The sequence below is a fragment of the Scyliorhinus canicula genome, chromosome 12, assembly GCF_902713615.1.
Source record: "Scyliorhinus canicula chromosome 12, sScyCan1.1, whole genome shotgun sequence".
Classification (NCBI taxonomy): domain Eukaryota; kingdom Metazoa; phylum Chordata; class Chondrichthyes; order Carcharhiniformes; family Scyliorhinidae; genus Scyliorhinus; species Scyliorhinus canicula.
Window position 1 is genome coordinate 101,742,982 of NC_052157.1, and position 20,475 is coordinate 101,763,456.

The 20,475-nt window shown below is 50.6% G+C and overlaps 1 protein-coding gene across 1 annotated transcript in view; it reads left to right on the forward strand.

Moving 5' to 3' along the window:
• The window catches only part of rpain (RPA interacting protein), a 38,036-nt gene that overhangs the window by 7,296 nt on the left and 10,265 nt on the right, over window positions 1-20,475 (forward strand). Inside the window, exons 2-3 of the mRNA XM_038813619.1 lie at window positions 1,716-1,904; window positions 5,185-5,257. Of these exons, the coding sequence (XP_038669547.1) occupies window positions 1,716-1,904; window positions 5,185-5,257 (262 nt within the window). The remainder of the gene's footprint in view (window positions 1-1,715; window positions 1,905-5,184; window positions 5,258-20,475) is intronic.

The following is a 20,475-nucleotide window of genomic DNA, read 5'->3' on the forward strand; positions in this document are numbered from 1 at the left end:
GATAGTCATCTCAAACTGGACCTCTTAGAGTTACCCCTTTTTAGAGCAGCATTGCTAAGGTAAGTTCCCTTTCAAAGCCCTGTGACTGAATTGGGGTTTTATATAAATCTCTCTTTGATATTGATTTGAAGTGTTTAACCTCACGGCTATAATGTATCTGCCTTAACTTGTAAAGAAACAAATTAAATGTGGAGAGTGCTTTCTCTTGCCAAAATCTCAACATGCCATACAGTAAATTACTAATGAAGTGCTCATAATTGTGGCAGCAGTTCTGTAGTAAGGAATGCCCCCTAGCCGCAATGAGATGAAAAATTAGTTGCTTATTTTTGTGTTTGTTGAGAAAGGAATGTTCACCTCAGAGCCCCCAAGGGGGGCGTCCGGGATGACACGGCTCCTTGATGGACTGGACATACCAGTCGTGGGGGAGGGCAGAAAACGGGAACTGGAAGCACCACTAACACTGGGAGAAATCATGGACAGCATTAGCTCCATGCAGGCGGGGAAGGCACCGGGACCAAGCGGGTTCCCGGCGGACTTCTACAAAAAATTTGCGACAGCACTGGCCCCGCACCTGCGGGAGATGTTCACAGACTCTCTGGCTAAGGGCACACTGCCACCCACGCTAGCACAGGCCTCTATCTCGCTGATACCTAAGAAGGACAAAGACCCAACGGAATGTGGGTCAGACAGACCAATCTCACTGGTGAATGCGGATGCCAAAATACTGGCCAAGGTTCTAGCCAAAAGGCTAGAAGACTGCGTGCCAGAGGTGGTAGCAGAGGACCAGACGGGTTTTATCAAAGGTAGACAGCTTACTTTGAACATTAGGTGCCTGCTGAACGTGATAATGACCCCATCCGGGTAGAGAACACTGGAGGTGATCGTCTCCCCAGACCTCATAGAGGTACTGGAGCGGTTCGGGCTTGGATCTGGATTCACCTCCTGGGTAATACTCCTATACAGTGCTCCCATGGCGAGCGTACGGACAAACAACGCCAACTCCCGATACTTCCAGCTGCACAGGGGCACCAGACAAGGATGCCCACTGTCCACGCTGCTGTTCGCTCTAGCGATCGAGCCACTAGCAATTGCGCTCAGAGCAACAAAAAGCTGGAGGGGGATCCAAAGGGGCGGCAGAGAGCACAGAGTCTCACTCTATGCTGATGACCTGCTCCTCTACATTTCGGACCCACAAAGCAGCATGAACTGAATCATCGCGCTCCTGAAAGAGTTTGGCGCCTTCTCGGGCTATAAACTCAACATGAGCAAAAGCAAGATCTTCCTGGTACACTCACAAGTAGGTGGGGCAGCACTAACGCGACTGCCATTTAAACAAGCCCGACACGAATTCCGCTACCTGGGGATCCAAATAGCCCATGACTGGAAAGGGATCCACAAATGGAACCTCACCAGTCTGACAGAGGAAGTAAAAAAGGACCTGCAAAGATGGAACACACTCCCACCCTCCCTCGTGGGGAGAGTCCAGACGATCAGAATGAACGTGCTGCCCAGGTACCTCTTCCTATTCAGAGCCATCCCGATCTACAGCTTTTGATTTAAATGTGGAAATATTGAACAAATGTTTAGCAATAAGTATTGCCCATATCTTTGCCGAGAAATTGCAGGGATGTTCCTATCTCTCTGATTTGCAGCAAGAAATATTTATTGCTTTATTGTGTACAGTAACTTTCGTTCCCCGTGTTCTGTCTTCCCAGAGGTGCGTAGAAAGACTGAAGAACAGCCGGGCAAAGCTGTTAGACAGGTACAGGCATGTGGGAGACAATCCAAACTGCAGCCCAAATGGATCCTTGCTTGTGCAAGAGGTGATGGAAGAAGAATGGCGAGCTCTGAAAGTACTCGATAGCAATTTCCAATCACTGTGGAAGAAGGGAGGTTTAACAGAGGTTTGTTCATCTCGGCACCCTTCTGATGATGGGATCTCATTCTAGATTTTAATTTTGTATATTTTGAAATTGTGTTGTAAATCATAAAATAAACAGGGATGGCAGATACCCCTTGAAATAACCCCTTGAAATCTGTAATGTCATCCAAATCTTGCAGAATTCCTGACTACCTTTTCAATATCAATTTCCGTGTCCACATTTATGATGGAAACTGCTAAAACTTGTCACCCTTCTGCAATGATGTGATTGGAATGGATCTGATGCATGTTACAGGTTAGCATATTACAGGATGTGCAGGTTAGGTGGTTTGGCCATGGATTATATGGCTAGGGCAGGGGAGTGGACCTTGGTGGAGTGCTTCGGGGAGTCAATTCAGACCCCATGAGCCAAATGCCCCTATCCTGCACTGCAGGGATTCAATGGACTACTTTTAACAATTACAGATTATTATTATTTTTTAAAAATAATTATTATTGAAATTTTTACAAAATATAAACATCACAACAATATTAACAAAACAACTGCGGTAAAAACCCAAGAACAACACCCACCCAACTTCAAAAGCAACTACAAACAAAAGAAAAAAACAAAAGAACACCCAAACAACAAAAGGGAAAGAGATAACACCCGCCACATCCCATGTCCACAGTTCTCCCTCCCACCGAACCAAACCCCCCCCCGTTGCTGCTGCTGCCGGCCTATTTCCCTACCGTTCCGCCAGGAAGTCCAGGAAAGGCTGCCACCGCCTAAAGAACCCTTGTACTGATCCCCTCAGGGCAAATTTCACCTTCTCCAATTTAATGAACCCCGCCATATCATTGATCCAGGCCTCCACGCTTGGGGGCCTCGCATCCTTCCATTGGAGCAAGATCCTCCGCCGGGCTACTAGGGAAGCAAAGGCCAGAACACCGGCCTCTTTCGCCTTCTGCACTGCAACCACAAAAATTGCGAGTCCCCAGCCTGCTTGACCCTGGATCCCACCATCCCACTTTTCCCCTACACCGTCCTTGCTACACCCTTCCAAAACTCCCCCAGCGCTGGGCACACCCAAAACATATGGCCGTGGTTCGCTGGGCCCCCTGAGCACCTAGCACACCTGTCTTCGCTCCCGAAAAACCTACTCATCCTCGTCCCAGTCATGTGGGCCCTATGCAGCACCTTGAACTGTATGAGGCTAAGCCTCGCACAGGAAGGGGAGGAATTCACTCTCTCCAGGGCATCCGCCCACGTCCCCTCCTCAATCTCCTCACCCAGCTCCTCTCCCATTTATCCTTCAGTTCCTCCACCGAGGCCTCGTCTACCTCCTGCATCACCCGGTATATGTCCGAAATGCTCCCTTCTCCAACCCACACCCCCGAGAGCACCCTGTCCCGCACCCCACGTGGGTGCAGCAAGGGGAACCCCTCCACCTGCCGCCTGGCAAACGCCCTCACCTGCACGTACCTAAACATGTTCCCCGGGGAGCCCAAACTTCCCCTCTAACTCCCCCAAGCTCGCGAACCTCCCCTACGCAAACAGGTCCCTCAACCTCCTAACCCCTACCCTGTGCCAGCCCAGAAATCTGCCATCAATGCCCCCCACTTTTCCCCTATGCCGTCTCCATTGCCCCCAAATTTTGAGGGTAGCCGCCACCACCGGGCTCGTGATATACCTCGTTGGAGGGAGCGGCAACCGCGGTGGCAGTTTACCGTTACCAGCGCCTCCAGGCTCGTGCCCACACATGACGCCACCTCCATCTTCTTCCATGCTGCCCCTTCCTCGTCCATTACCCACTTACGCACCATCGCTGTGTTGGCAGCCCAATAGTACCCACAGAGGTTGGGTAACGCCAGGATGGGGAGGCACTGGAACAGGAACAAAAACCTCGGGAGCGCCGTCATCTTAACGGACCGCACCCTCCCCGCCAGTGACAGCGGTAACATATCCCAACCTCTTGAACTCCTCCTCCATCTGCTCCACCAACCTTGTGAGGTTGAGCTTGTGCAGGGCCCCCCAACTCCCAGCCACCTGGACACCTAGGTACCTGAAGCTCTTCCCTTCCTGCTTCAGTGGAAGCCTACCAATCCCCTCTGCCTGATCCCCCGGATGCCCACGAACAACTTGCTCTTGCCCAGGTTCAACTTATACCCAGAGAAACCCCCAAATTCACTAAGAATCCTCATCACCTCCAGCATCCCCCCCACCAGGTCCGCCACATACAGCAACAGGTCGTCCGCATAAAGCGACACTCTATGCTCCTCCCCACCCCGCACCAGGCCCCTCCAGTTCCCTGACTCCCTCAACGCCATGGCCAGGGGCTCAATCGCCAACGCGAAGAGCAAGGGGGACAGGGGGCACCCCTGTCTCGTCCCCCGGTAGAGCCAAAAGTACTCCGACCTCCTCCTATTTGTGGCTACACTCGCCATCGGGGCCTCGTAGAGCAGCCTCACCCAACGGATAAACCCCTCCCCAAACCCAAACCTCGCCAACACCTCCCACAGATACTCCCACTCAACCCTATCAAAGGCCTTCTCCGCATCTAATGCCACCACTATCTCTGCCTCCCCTTCCACAGCCGGCATCATAATAACAACAATTACAGATTAATGGGCTGTTCAGTTATAACCCAGAATTTTATGCTTCCAACTCTTCGCAACATGGAAACAACTGGAGGCCACTTAGTTTATTGCTTTTGGCCGTGACAGTTTTTTTTATTCCTTGAATGCCCATTGCCTACCCTTTTTTTTTAAAATTCCAATTAAGGGGCAATTTAGAGTGGACAATATCCTTTATTAAATTAAAGACAAATATACACAAACAGAACTATAATACTCTAGGACAGGTAAGTATATGAATCACTAAACACACCGTTTATGTAGAACATACTCATGTTCCAAACTATATCTATGATTCCTTAAGCCTTCCCCTTTCCCCTGCACATCTTTAGGTTGTGGGCATGAGACACGCACAGACACGGAGAGAACGTGCAAACCCCCACAGACAGTGACTTGGGGCCGGGATCGAACCTAGGTCCTCAACTACCGTGAGGCAGCAGTGTTAACCACCGAGCCACGCCTACACTCCTTTAACCCTTGCTATTTTCCTTTTTGTTAAATGCTTGAATTGATTCTGCACCTGCCATTTTCTGGGAATGTGTTCCATGCCCACTTGCCTTTTGCATGAGGAAATTAACTGGCATAGTTATATATACAACCCCCTCGTTAATGCGAATCCTAAGGCATTCACCTTGTTAGAAATCCATCATTGGAATGATGTTTCTCTGGTTTGATTTGCTCATCAGGTTCTGAATCCATTGGAGAATATAAATGAATTGGCAGATTTTGAGGAAATTCAACAGGAGCTCCTCAACGAAGGTAAAACTACTTATAAACCATACCTCTGCACTATATATCATAGAGGACCGGCATAAATTGCTACAATAGTGTCTTGATGCCTACTCTGCTAATGAGCTTGAGGCGAAGTAAATATGGTCAATTTTTTAAATCTTTAATCTTCAATCTTTTAAATTGACTTTGCTGTGTGAAATATCTTATTCCTACTGACACGAACCACGCTGAGGGTATACCAACTTGGGGCACCTGTTCGTGAGGGTATATAAGTTTTATTTTTGATGTGAGGAGTCAAGTGAAACCCCAATGACAGTAGCCAACCCAGGTGTCATGTAACAATTAGTAAACATCATTTATTAAATTAAAGACAAATATACACAAACGGAACTACAATACTCTAGGACAGTTAAGTATATGAATCACTAAACACACAGTTTATGTAGAACATACCCATGTTCCAAACGATATCTATTATTCCTGGACTCCTTAAGCCTTCCCCTTTCCCCAAACATCATCCAAATTAAGTAAATCTATAAGTCAAATCCTGCTTATCGTTACCACACAATACAGGGCTGATAGTCAAGTCTGGGAAAAGTATTTTCCTGGTCCAGCAAAGATAGTTAAACTGCCTTTAAGAAGGTTGCTGCATGACCTTGGCTCGAAGACTTTGATGCTAGCCTAGGCTCCTGGCTGTTCAATTGGAGACTATGATGTGGAGATGCCGGCGTTGGACTGGGGTGAGCACAGTAAGAAGTCTTACAACACCAGGTTAAAGTCCAACAGGTTTGTTTCAAACACGAGCTTTCGGAGCACGGCTCCTTCTTCACCTGAAGAAGGAGCCGTGCTCCGAAAGCTCGTGTTTGAAACAAACCTGTTGGACTTTAACCTGGTGTTGTAAGACTTCTTACAATTGGAGACTGGCCTCGCTGGTTGTTAGGTGTAAACTGCCTCTCTGTTTCTGAGGGTACTGGCATCTATATATTATTTATCTAGGACACTTCCGGTGTGGACCATGGAATAAGTGGTCACACACAAGGCAGTTCCTGCCCACGGTTACAGAAAAGAGCTCTTTTTTAATCAATACGGGGTGGAATTTTGATGAAAAGATGTAGGTGAATGTTGGAGGAGTACTTTCCCCCAGGAATGGTATGCCTCTTGGTTACCAGACCCGGCAGAAACAGTGAAAGATTTGGCTGGAGCTGCAGCAAAGACAAAAGCCTCTTACAGCATGCAGGCGGGGGAAGGGCAAGCTTAAAGGCTTCAAGCTGACTTGAGGGCCTTTATTAAAGCTGAATTCCAGCAGCAGAGGGAACAACTGTGAAAAGATCTTGCCACGGCCATTGAAGAAGCGGTGTCGAGACTTCTGGTGGCAGCCACGGAGGAGTAAGTCGCACATTCGACAGCCCCCATCTGGAACGGACTCCCAGTCCTTTTTCAGTTTTCACAGACTTTTTGGGGCAGATTGGTGAAGTGAACACTGCCAAAAGGATTCCCTCTGTTGTATGGATAGTTGGACCAGGAGTGGCCGGGTGAAGTGGCCGACAGCGGCGTGCGGAGCGTGTCTTTAAGGAATTCTATAGTAAACTATATGAGTCGGAGCCCCCGACGGGAGCGGAAGGGATGAGGCAATATTTGTACCAGTTGAGGTTTCCAAAGGGGGAAGGAAGAGGACCTGGTGGAAGGGCTGGGGGACCCGATTGAAATGGAGGAGATTGTCAAGGGTATAGAGGCATGCAATCGGGTAAAGCCGCAGGGCCGGACGGTTACCCGGTAGAATTCTGTGAGAAATTTTCGGAAATATTGTGCCCACTCCTGATGAGGACCTTCAATGAGGCTAGGGAGAAAGGAAACCTCCCCCCAACAATGTCACAGGCTTTGATATTACTCATTCTTAAACTTGGGAAGGATCCAGAACATTGCGGCTCATACAGACTGATTTCGCTTTTAAATGTGGATGCCAAATTGTTAGCTAAGATTCTGACCACAAGAATTGAGGATTGCGTCCCAGGGGTGATAGAGGAAGACCAGACTGGGTTTGTTAAAGGCAGACAACTCAATACCAATGTCCGGAGACTTGAATATTGTTGTGATGCCCTCAGAGGGAGGGAAGGTGGAGGTGGTAACAGCGATGGATGCAGAGAAAGTCTTTGACCGGGTGGAGTGGAAGCACCGAGGAGCAGTGGAGAACCTTCCAAGCGATTTTTCACACTGCTCAGCAAAGGTTTATACCAACAAAAAGGAAGGACGGTAGAAAGAGGGAAAATCGACCGTGGATATCTAAGGAAATAAGGGAGAGTATCAAATTGAAGGAAAAAGCATATAAAGTGGCAAAGATTGCTGGGAGATTAGAGGACTGGGAAATCTTTAGGGGGCAACAGAAAGCTACTAAAAAAGCTATAAAGAAGAGTAAGATAGAGTATGAGAGTAAACTTGCTCAGAATATAAAAACAGACAGTAAAAGTTTTTACAAATATATAAAACAAAAAAGAGTGGCTAAGGTAAATATTGGTCCTTTAGAGGATGAGAAGGGAGTTTTAATAATGGGAAATGAGGAAATGGCTGAGGAACTGAACAGGTATTTTGGGTCGGTTTTCACAGTGGAAGACACAAATAACATGCCAGCGACTGATAGAAATGAGGCTATGACAGGTGAGGGCCTTGAGAGGATTGTTATCACTAAGGAGGTAGTTATGGGCAAGCTAATGGGGCTAAAGGTAGACAAGTCTCCTGGCCCTGATGGAATGCATCCCAGAGTGCTAAAAGAGATGGCTAGGGAAATTGCAGATGCACTAGTGATAATTTACCGAAATTCACTAGACTCTGGGGTGGTCCCGGTGGATTGGAAATTAGCAAACGTGACACCACTGTTTAAAAAAGGAGGTAGGCAGAAAGCAGGAAATTATAGGCCAGTGAGCTTAACTTCAGTAGTAGGGAAGATGCTGGAATCTATCATCAAGGAAGAGATAGCGAGGCATCTGGATAGAAATTGTCCCATTGGGCAGACGCAGCATGGGTTCGTAAAAGGCAGGTCATGCCTAACTAATTTAGTGGAATTTTTTTTTTTAAAATATAATTTTTATTGGAATTTTTTACAGAAAATATAAAACATAACGACAAACAATGAAATGCAACAAAATAATCCATAATAACCGTACCACCACCAGACCGTATCGACGCATGTATCACATCCCCCCACCCCCCCAACCCCAATGAACAACAAAAGAACTTCAAAATAAATTTAAATTAAATAAACAAACATAGTCATCGTCCGCCCCCCCCACCTCTCTCTCTCTCTCTCCCCCCCCCCCCCCCCCCCGGGTTGCTGCTGCTACTGTCCCCGTACCCTATCGTTGAGCCAGAAAGTCGAGAAAAGGTTGCCACCGCCTAAAGAACCCTTGTACCGACCCTCTCAGGGCGAATTTGACCTTCTCTAGCTTAATGAAACCCGCCATGTCATTGATCCAGGTCTCCACGCTTGGGGGCCTCACATCCTTCCATTGTAGCAAGATCCTTCGCCGGGCTACTAGGGATGCAAAGGCCAGCACACCGGCCTCCTTCGCCTCCTGCACTCCCGGCTCCACCCCAACCCCAAAAATCGCGAGTCCCCATCCTGGCTTGACCCTGGATCCCACCGCCCTCGACACTGTCCTCGCCACCCCCTTCCAGAACTCCTCCAGCGCCGGGCATGCCCAGAACATATGGGCATGGTTCGCTGGACTCCCCGAGCACCTGACACACCTGTCTTCACCCCGAAAGAACCTACTCATCCTTGTCCCAGTCATGTGGGCCCGGTGCAGGAGGAAGAATTAACCCTCTCCAGGGCATCAGCCCATGTCCCGTCTTCGATCTGTTCTCCCAGTTCCCCCTCCTACTTAGCTTTCAGCTCCTCTACTGACGCCTCCTCCACCTCCTGCGTAACCTTGTAGATATCAGATATCTTCCCCTCTCCGACCCAGACCCCCGAAAGCACCCTTTCGCTCACCCCCCTCGCGGGAAGCGAAGGGAATCCCTCCACCTGCCGCCTAGCAAATGCCTTTACCTGCAGATACCTGAACATGTTCCCCGGGGGGAGCCCAAATTTCTCCTCCAACTCCCCCAGGCTCGCAAACCTCCCATCAATAAACAGGTCCCTCAGCTGTCTGATGCCCGCTCTGTACCAACCCTGAAATCCCCCATCAATGTTCCGGGGACGAACCTATGGTTCCCCCTTAACGGAGCCTCCATCGAGCCCCCCACTTCTCCCCTATGTCGCCTCCACTGCCCCCAAATCTTGAGGGTAGCCGCCACCACCGGACTCGTGGTATACCTCGTAGGAGGGAGCGGCCACGGCGTCATTACCAAGGCCCCCAGGCTTGTATCTCCACAGGACGCCCTCTCCACCCGTTTCCATGCTGCCCCCTCCCCCTCCATTACCCACTTGCGCACCATCGACACATTGGCCGCCCAATAATACCCCGAGAGATTGGGTAACGCCAGCCCCCCCCCGATCTCTACCCCGCTCCAAGAAGACCCTCTTCACCCTCGGGGTCCCATGCGCCCAAACAAAGCTCATGATGCTGCTAGTCACCCTTCTAAAAAAGGCCCTAGGGATAAAGATGGGCAAACACTGAAAAAGGAACAAGAACCTCGGGAGAACCATCATTTTGACAGACTGCACTCTACCCGCCAACGATAGCAGCACCATGTCCCACCTTTTAAATTCCTCTTCCATCTGCTCCACCAGCCTGGTAAAATTAAGCTTATGGACAGTCCCCCAACTCCTGGCCACCTGCACCCCCAGGTATCTGAAACTCTTCACTGCCCTCTTAAATGGGAGTCTCCCAATTCCCTCCTCCTGATCACCCGGGTGTACTACAAATACCTCACTCTTGCCTAAATTTAACTTATAGCCCGAAAAGCCCCCAAATTCCGCTAACAGCTCCATCACCCCCGGCATTCCCCCTTCTGGATCCGCCACATACAACAGCAGGTCGTCCGCATACAGCGATACCCGATGTTCCTCCCCACCCCGCACCAGACCCCTCCATCTCCCTGACTCCCTCAACGCCATAGCCAAAGGTTCAATCGCCAGTGCAAAGAGCAAGGGGGACAGGGGGCACCCCTGCCTGGTGCCACGGTAGAGCCTAAAGTACTCCGATCTCCTTCCATTTGTAACTACACTCGCCATCGGAGCCGCGTAGAGCAGCCTCACCCATTTGATGAATCCCTCCCCGAATCCGAACTGCTCCAGCACCTCCCACAGGTACCCCCACTCAACTCTATCAAACGCTTTCTCCGCATCCAGCGCCACCACTATCTCCGCCTCCCCCTCCACTGCCGGCATCATAATAACATTTAGCAGTCTCCGCACATTCGTGTTGAGCTGCCGTCCCTTGACAAATCCTGTCTGATCCTCATGTATCACCCCTGGCACACAGTCCTCTATCCTGGTGGCCAGGATCTTCGCCAGCAACTTAGCGTCAACATTGAGGAGCGAGATAGGACTGTATGATCCACACTGCAAGGGGTCCTTATCCCACTTTAGGATCAGAGAGATCAGTGCCCGCGACATCGTCGGGGGCAAAGCCCCCCCCTCCCATGCCTCATTGAAGGCTCGCACCAACAGGGGGCCCAACAGATCCGCATACTTTTTATAAAATTCCACCGGGAACCCATCCGGCCCCGACGCCTTACCTGACTGCATTTGTCCAATCCCGCTGACTAGCTCCTCCAACTCTATCGGCGCCCCCAGCCCCTCTACCAGCTCCTCTTGAACCCTTGGGAACCGTAGCCTGTTCATGAAGCTCTCCATCCCCCCTCTCCCCATCGGAGGTTCTGACCGGTACAGTTCCTCGTAGAAGTCCCTAAAGACCCCATTTACTTCTGTCCCCTTCTGCACTACATTCCCACCCCTATCCGTCACTCCACCAATTTCCCTAGCCGCATCTCGCCTGCGGAGCTGATGCGCCAACATCCTGCTCGCCTTCTCCCCATACTCATATACCGTGCCCTGCGACCTCCTCCACTGTGTCTCCGCCTTTCTGGTGGTCAACAAGTCAAATTTGGCCTGCAAACTTCGCCGTTCCCCCAGCAACCCCTCCTCCGGTGCCTCCGTGTATCTCCTGTCCACATCCAGGAGCTCTCCCACCAGTCTCTCCCTCTCCTTCCTCTCCCTCCTTTCCCTATGGGCCCGGATGGAGATCAGCTCTCCCCGGATCACTGCTTTCAGAGCCTCCCAGACCATCCCCACCCGGACCTCCCCCGTATCATTGGTATCAAGATACCCCTCAATACTTCCCCGGACCCTCCTACACACCTCCTCATCAGCCAGCAGCCCCACATCCAGGCGCCAGAGCGGGCGCTGGTCCCGCGCCTCCCCCATCTCCAGATCAACCCAGTGCGGAGCATGGTCTGAGATCGCTATGGCCGAATACTCTGCATTCTGCACCTTCGGGATCAATCCCCTGCTCAGGATGAAAAAATCTATTCGGGAATAGACTCTATGGACATGGGAGAAAAAGGAATACTCCCGCGCTCTCAGCCTCCCAAACCTCCAGGGATCCACCCCTCCCATCTGGTCCATAAACCCCCTCAGCACTCTGGCCGCCGCCGGTCTCCTACCCGTCCTTGAACTGGACCGGTCCAGTGGGGGATCCAGCACTGTGTTAAAGTCTCCCCCCATGATCAGGCCCCCTGCCTCCAGGTCCGGAATGTGGCCCAACAAGCGCCTCATGAAGCCGGCATCATCCCAATTCGGGGCATATACATTAACCAGCACCACCTTCTCTCCCTGCAGCCTACCCTTCGCCATAATATATCTGCCCTCCTTGTCCGACACCACCTCAGCCGCCTCGAACGCCACCCTCTTCCCCACCAGGATCGCCACCCCCCGGTTCTTCGTGTCCAATCCTGAGTGAAAAACCTGCCCCACCCACCTCTTCCTCAGACGAACCTGGTCCGCCACCTTCAAGTGGGTCTCCTGGAGCATAGCCATGTCCGCCTTCAGCCCCTTCAGATGAGAAAATACCCTGGTTCTCTTAACCGGCCCATTCAGCCCCCTCACGTTCCAGGTAATCAGCCGAATCAGAGAGCAACCTGCCCCTCTCCCCCGCCGGCTAGCCATAGCTTATTGACTGCTCGCCCCAGGCCAGCTCGCCCGGCCTGACCCGTTCCCCATGGCGATAACGCCTCTCCTCTACCCCCCCCCCCCCCCCCCCCCCCCCCCCCCCCCACCCCCCCGGCCCACGCCAGCTCCTTCCTGGCCATTCCAGCAGCAACCCGGTATCCCCCCCCCACCCCCCCAGGCTAGGACCCCACCTAGCCGCGACGCACCCTCCATGGTACTTCCGTGTGTCAGCTGACTTCTGCTGACCCGGCAGCTCCTGCCAAAATCCATCTCCTCCCGGCATGGGGTCATCCCCCTCTTGCCACACCTCCTTGGCACCACTTCAGCGCGGGAAAGAAAACCAGTAGAGGCCACGCCCCCACCTCCAGCTCCGCCCCCCCTGCCCCGCAGCGCGGACAACCAGAGGAAAGCCCGCGCTTTCACACTGCCACACCCCACCCTTCCGACGCAGCTCCTCAAAATCCAGTTTCACCCCAACCCCCGGCCCCGTACAGAAGAGAACATATAAAGCACATATCCCCAACGTTCCCCACATACCCCACACACATACCCAACAGACAAACCCACCCGGAAACAGAGCAAAAAGAAAAGCAGCATTAAAAAAACACGTGTCAAAATTGAAGAACAGCAACAGCGAAAACAGCAACGGCCATAGTGTGGCCCCAGATCCTAGTTCGAGTCCAGTTTCTCCGCCTGTACAAAGGCCCACGCCTCCTCCGGGGACTCGAAGTAGTGGTGCCGGTCCTTATATGTCACCCACAGACGCGCAGGCTGCAGCATTCCAAATCTGACCTGCTTGGCATGCAGCACCGCCTTCGTCCGGTTGAACCTGGCCCTCCGCTTTGCCAGCTCCGCACTCCAGTCCTGGTAGATTCGTACTACCGAATTCTCCCACTTGCTGCTCCTCTCTTTCTTGGCCCAGCGCAGCACACACTCCCGGTCACTAAATCGATGGAACCGCACCAGCACCGCCCGCGGGGGTTAATTTGCCTTGGGCCTCCTGGCCAGCAGTCTGTGAGCTCCCTCAAGCTCCAGGGGCAAATGTAAGGACCCCACTCCCATCAACGAGCTCAACATCGTGGTCACGTACCACGGGAGATCCGACCCCTCCAGCCCCTCCGCCAGGCCCAGGATCCTCAAATTCTTTCGCCTCGTGCGAACGTCCAGCTCCTCCAAGCGGTCTTGCCACTTTTTGTGAAGTGCCTCGTGCAACTCCACTTTCCCCACGAGGACCACGGCCTCCTCCTCCCGCTCAGCGGCCTGCCGCTGCAACTCCCGGATAGACACCTCCTGGGCCGCCTGAGCTCCAAGCAGCTTGTTGGTAGTCGCATTCAGTGAGTCCAGCAACTCAGCCTTCAGCTCCGCAAAACAGCGCAGAAGAGCAGCTTGCTGCTCCTGCGCCCACTTCCACCAGTCCTCAGGTGTTCCGCCAGCCGCCATTTTGTCCTCCTTCCCCCGCTTTTCTTGTGGAGCTGCTGCAGCCTTTTCCTTTGCCCCACCCCGGGTGAGCACCATAAATTATGGGGAATGCTCCTCTAGACACCTTCCCCCACCGGGATTCGTCGAGACAGCGCCGTTTGGGGCCCTCAAATCGGCCCAAAAGTCCTTAAGTAGCGGGAGCTGCGGTGCGGCTTAGCTGCAACTGCAAAGCCGGTTTTCTGACCGCTCCACTCCTAGTCCAGGCCATCCACCGGTGGAGAATCTGAGAAGGAGTGTTCCCACACGGGGAAAATTCCAAACAGCACCACTACGAGCCGTTAAAAGAGCCCCAAAGTCCGAAAATAGTGGGAGCCACTGAACGTGCGGCTTAGCTCCGCATCACCACTACCGGAAGTCCATCTCCGCTTCTTCAATGGCCTTGGTGAGATCTTTTCACAGTTCTTCCCTCTGCTGCTAGAATTCAGCTTTCATAAAGGCCCTCAGGTCAGCTTGAGACCTATAAGCTGGCCCTTCCCCCGCTAGCATGCTTGCAGAGGCTTTTGTTTGTTGCTGTTCAGACAAATCTTGCACTAATTCTGAGGGTCTGATAACCAAGAAACATCCTATTCCTGGGGGAAAATACTCCTTGAACATTCACCCACGCCTTTTCATCGAAATTCCAACCCGTGCTGCCCAAAAAAGAGCTCTTTTCTGCAACCTTAGGCAGGAGCTGCCTCTGTGTGCTCACTCACTTCATGATGCACATCGGAAGTCTTAGTGGAATTTTTTGAGGACATTACCAGTGCAGTAGATAATGGGGAGCCGATGGATGTGGTATATCTGGATTTCCAGAAAGCCTTTGACAAGGTGCCACACAAAAGGTTGTTGCATAAGATAAAGATGCATGGCATTAAGGGTAAAGTAGTAGCATGGATAGAAGATTGGTTAATTAATAGAAAGCAAAGAGTGGGGATTAATGGGTGTTTCTCTGGTTGGCAATCAGTAGCTAGTGGTGTCCCTCAGGGATCCGTGTTGGGCCCACAATTGTTCACAATTTACATAGATGATTTGGAGTTGGGGACCAAGGGCAATGTGTCCAAGTTTGCAGATGACACTAAGATGAGTGGTCAAGCGAAAAGTGCAGAGGATACTGGAAGTCTGCAGAGGGATTTGGATAGGTTAAGTGAATGGACTAGGGTCTGGCAGATGGAATACAATGTTGACAAATGTGAGGTTATCCATTTTGGTAGGAATAACAGCAAACGGGATTATTATTTAAACGATAAAATATTAAAGCATGCCGCTGTGCAGAGAGACTTGGGTGTGCTAGTGCATGAGTCACAGAAGGTTGGTTTACAGGTGCTACAGGTGATTAAGAAGGCAAATGGAATTTTGTCCTTCATTGCTAGAGGGATGGAGTTTAAGAATAGGGAGGTTATGTTGCAATTGTATAAGGTGTTAGTGAGGCCACACCTGGAGTATTGTGTTCAGTTTTGGTCTCCTTACTTGAGAAAGGACGTACTGGCACTGGAGGGTGTGCAGAGGAGATTCACTAGGTTAATCCCAGATCTGAAGGGGTTGGATTATGAGGAGAGGTTGAGTAGACTGGGACTGTACTCGTTGGAATTTAGAAGGATGAGTGGGGATCTTATAGAAACATTTAAAATTATGAAGGGAATAGATAGGATAGATGCGGGCAGGTTGTTTCCACTGGCGGGTGAAAGCAGAACTAGGGGACATAGCCTAAAAATAAGGGGAAGTAGATTTAGGACTGAGTTTAGGAGGAACTTCTTCACCCAAAGGGTTGTGAATCTATGGAATTCCTTGCCCAGTGAAGCAGTTGAGGCTCCTTCATTACATGTTTTTAAGGTAAAGATAGATAGTTTTTTGAAGAATAAAGGGATTATGGTGTTCGGGCCGGAAAGTGGAGCTGAGTCCACAAAAGATCAGCCATGATCTCATTGAATGGCGGAGCAGGCTCGAGGGGCCAGATGGCCTACTCCTGCTCCTAGTTCTTATGTTCTTATAAATGCTGGGGAGGTTCAGGTTTGGTGAGGGCTTTATTGGCTGGGTGAAATTGCTGTACCAGGCACCTGTAGCAAGTGTATGTTTCAATCGGAGGTCGGGGGACTTCGAACTTCACTGGGGAACGAGGCAGGGGTATCCCCTCTCCCCGTTACTATTTGCCTTAGCTATGGCGCTGAGAGCCTCGAGGAACTGGCGGGGACTGGTTCGGGGGATGGGGTGGAAGGGGGGTGGAACATTGGATCTCGCTATAAGTGGATGATTTGCTCCTGTACTTTTCGGACCCTGTGAAGGGGATGGGGGAGGTTCCGCGGATCCTGAGGGATTTTGGTAGTTTTTCAGGGTACAAACTGAACATATGGGAAAGAGTGAGTTGTTTGTGATCCAGGCCAAGGGGCAGGAGGAGAGACTGAAAGAGCTGGCGCTCAGGATGGTAGAGAAAAGTTTTCGTTACCTGGGTATACAGGTAGCCAGGAAATGGGATGCCCTACACAGGCTCAACCTGACCCGGTTGGTGGAGCAAATGGAAGGCGACTTTAAAAGGTGGGACATGCTCCCGCTGACACTGGCAGGGAGGGTATAGACCGTGAAAATGACTGTCCTCCCCAGATTTTTGTTTGTCTTTCAGTGCCTCCCCATCTTCATACCTATGGCCTTTTCTAAGTGGGTGAGTAGGATCATTACAGGCTTTGTGTGGGCGAATAAGACCCCGCAGTAAGGAAATCGCTGTTGGAGTGCAGGGGGTGGGGGGCGGGGGGTGGGGGTGGGGGTGGGGGGGGGGGGGGGGGGGGGGTTGGCGCTGCTTAACTTTCGTAACTACTACTGGGCGGCCAATATAGCTATGATTAGGAAGTGAGCGATGGGGGGGGGGAGCGGCATGGGAGCAGCTGGAGGCGGCGTCATGTAAAGGTACTAGTCTGGGAGCTTTGATAACGGCTCCTTTGCCGTTCTCGCCGACCTGTTACTCCAAGTCCAGTGGTGGTGGCGACACTGCGGATCTGGGGACCGTGGAGGAGGTACAAGAAGGTGGAAGGAGTGTCGGTCTGGACCCCGATATGCAACAACCACAGGTTTGTCCTGGGTAGGATGGATGGTGGGTTCCAGAGCTGGCAGAGGGCAGGCATCAGAAGGATGGGAGATCTGTTCATAGACAGAAGCTTTCCCAGTTTGAAGGCGCTAGAGGACAAATTTAATCTGCCGCCAGGAAATGCCTTTAAATATCTGCAAGTACGAGCCTTCCTGAAAAAAACAGGTAGTGGCCTTTCCGACACTGCCGCCACTGAGGATACAGGACAGGGTGGTCTCCGGAACCTGGGTGGGGGAGGGGAGGGTATCGGATATCTACCAGGAGCTACAGGAGGCGGAGTCTAATTCAATTTAAGGTCGTCCACCGGGCACACATGACGGCAGCGAGAATGAGCAAGTTTTTTGGGGTAGAAGACAGTTGTATGAGGTGCAAGGGCCACATGTTTTGGGCGTGCCCGGAGCTTAGAGAGTTCTGGCAAGGGTTCGTGAGGGCAATGTCCAAGGTGCTTAACACACGGGTGGTGCCGAGTCCAGAGATAGCGATCTTTGGAGTGTCAGAAGACCTGGGAGTTCAGGGGGCGAAAGAGGCTGACGTCTTGGCCTTTGCCTCCCTAGTAGCCTGGAGACGGATTTTATTAATGTGGAGTGACTCGAAGCCCCATGTGTAGAGACTTGTGTTAACGATGTGGCTGGGTTTCTCAGCCTCAAGAAAATAAAGTTTGCCTTAAGAGGATCTACGCTAGGGTTCTCTCGGAGGTGGCAACCGTTCGTCGACTATCTTGGGGAAAATTAAAATGTCAGCAGCAGCAGGAATCCGTGGGGGGGGGGGGTGATGAGTGCTTCATTGGGATGGTGTGGGAAGACTGGGTCGCGTGGGGTAATGTCTATTTAATTGTTATTCTATATTCTCTTTTAACACTATGTTAATATTCACTCTAGTTTGTTTTGTTATTATGGTTACTACTGTTTTATGAAAAATTCTGCAAAACCTTAATAAAAATACTTTAATAATTTATCTAGCATCTTGTTATTTTTAAATTTACATCTCATTATGCCTTTTGAATGCTGTCTCCTCCTGTCGATGGCAGATTTCTACCTGTTGCTGGGCAGTCCAGTGACACCTGATGCTGGACAGATCACATCCCATCATGCCTTGTTACATTCATATTGCTAGGCAAATGTCTACCTGTTGCTGGGCAGATCCATGACACCTTTCCTCCCCCTTTTTTTTTAATTGAAATGTCTTAATTTGGAAGTTGTTTAATTTCTCAACCTTTTTTTACTACTTCTATCTGATTGAACGTTACAAAATTCAAGAGTACTTGAACACCCACTAAGTCATCAATGTATACGGCACAGTGACTCAATCCTCGAATCACTCCGTGAGCCTCTGAAACTTTGTGGGGGCGTTTTTCAACCCAAGCGGCAGAACTTTGAATTGATAAAATCCTTGAGGTGTCACAAAGGCAGAGATCTCCTTTGCCCTCTCTGTCAAAGGCACTTGCCCTTTAACGAGTCTACTTTGTTGATTAATTTTGACCGTCACTCTTTCAATGCAGTCTTCCAAACATGGAATGGTCCCTGTTGTCTACGGCATTTATCTGCCTGAAGTCCACACATGTCTGAGTTTCATCTGGTTTGAGCACCATGGCAATAGGGGAGCTCCAATCACTAGAACCAATAAGGTCATTCTAGAGCATATACTCAATGCCTTCTGCATCTGCGTTTATCATAGCTGGACTTAATCTATATGGATGTTGATTGATTGGAAAGTGGCCCCCACATCTACATCATGCGCTACTAACTTCTTTCTACCTAGTTTTCTTCTGCATTTAAAGGTCTGCAGTAAATCTCAGTTTGCTATGGCTCTTTTCTGGGAGAAGTCGTAACTGCTGGTTTAAATTTTCTAGTACTTCCTCACTGCCCAAATGAATTATGGGGAAGTCACTGTCAGAATTTGACTCCTCGTCTTCTCCTTGCTTCATTACTTAATTACTAACACAAACTCCTGCTTGTTCTCATCCGCTCTAACCCAATACTTCTTTAACATGTTCACATGACACACTCTGTGATTTGCGTCTATCTGGGATGTATACCTCGCTCAATTTCTTTTCAAAGTGATATGGCCACTGAATCTAGCTTTCAGATAATAACACGAGCACTCTCTCTCCTGTTGTATAACTACAAGTCTGGGCCTTCCTATCAGCCCTTGCTTTAATTTCCTATTGAGCTGTCTTTCAACGTTTTCCCACCACCCCACAGACCCCAGTTAGTCCTTCCCAGAACTTTAAAAAAAAAAAAAAAAAATTGAAGAGTATCCAATTATTTTTTTCAATTAAAGGGCAATTTAGCGGGGCCACTTCACTTACCCTGCACATTTTTGGTTGTGGGGGTGAGACCTATGCAGTCACAGGGAGAATGTGCAAACTCCACACGGACAGTGACCCGGGGCTGGAATTGAACCCGGGTCTTTGGAGCTGTGAGGCAGCAGTGCTAACCATTGCGCCACCGTGCTGCCCCCCCCCCCCCCCCTTTCTCTGAGATTTGAGGCATAGTCTAAAAAGCTAGTCTCTCGGTGGTGGTGGCAGCCCTGAGGGTGTGGGGGCAATGGAGACAGCACGTGGGACTGGAGTGTGATAGGCTGATGATAGTGCTGTTTGATCTCCAGGCTATTCATAACCTCTTTGAGTAGTCCTGACATACAATCTGTGTGACATACAATCTGTGTGACATACAATCTGTGTGGTCACCGATTTGTGATAATCACCGTTTCGCTCCGGGGAGGCTGGATGGGGCTTTAGGAGGTGGTAGCGGAAGGGATTGAGAGATTTGGGGATCTCTTCATTGAGGAGGGTTTCCCGAGCCTGGAAGGCATTGGAGGAAGAGTTTGAGTTGCCGGGTGGAACTGCAGGTACTGGACTTTGTTTGGAGGCAGGTTCCAAGCTTTCCCCGCCTCCCCCTGAGGGGACTACAGGATAAAGTGATGTCAAAAACGAGTTGGGGAGGGGGGGGGGGGTCTTGGAGATGTACAAGGAATTAATGGAGTGGGAAGGGGTCCCAATCGGGGAGGTGAAGAGAAAGTGTGAGGAAGAGTTGGGAGAGGAGTTGGAAGTCGGAATACGGGAACAGGCCTTGAGGAGAGTTCATTTATCCTCGTCGTGTGCCAGGCTTAGCTCGATCCAGTTCAAGGTGGTCGACAGGGCTCATATGACTGTGGCCCGGATGAGTATGTTTTTTGAGGAAGTGGAGGATAGGTGCAGACGCTGCGGGGGAAGCCCGGCGAATCATGTGCATATGTTCTGGGCATGTCCGAAGTTGAGGGGATTCTGGCAGGGATTTGCGGACGTCATGTCAGAGTTCCTGGAAGAGAGGGTGACTCTGAGTCCGGAAAGGGCAATATTTGGGGATCGGAAGATCCGGGGGCCCAGTCCTGACATACAATCTGAACCTTTTATTTCCTTTGGTAAACCATAATCTGGTTAACTCCTCTGCTACACCTTTAATGGTAATGGTTCTTAAGGGTATGGCTTCAGGGAATCAGTTCGCAAATATTGATTCCCACTTCTGTTATTGTTCAATATATTCAAATCCTTTACAATTATTGCAGTTAAAAATGTATCTTTGAGGGGCAGCACGGTGGTGAGGTGGTTAGCACTGAGGTCCCAGG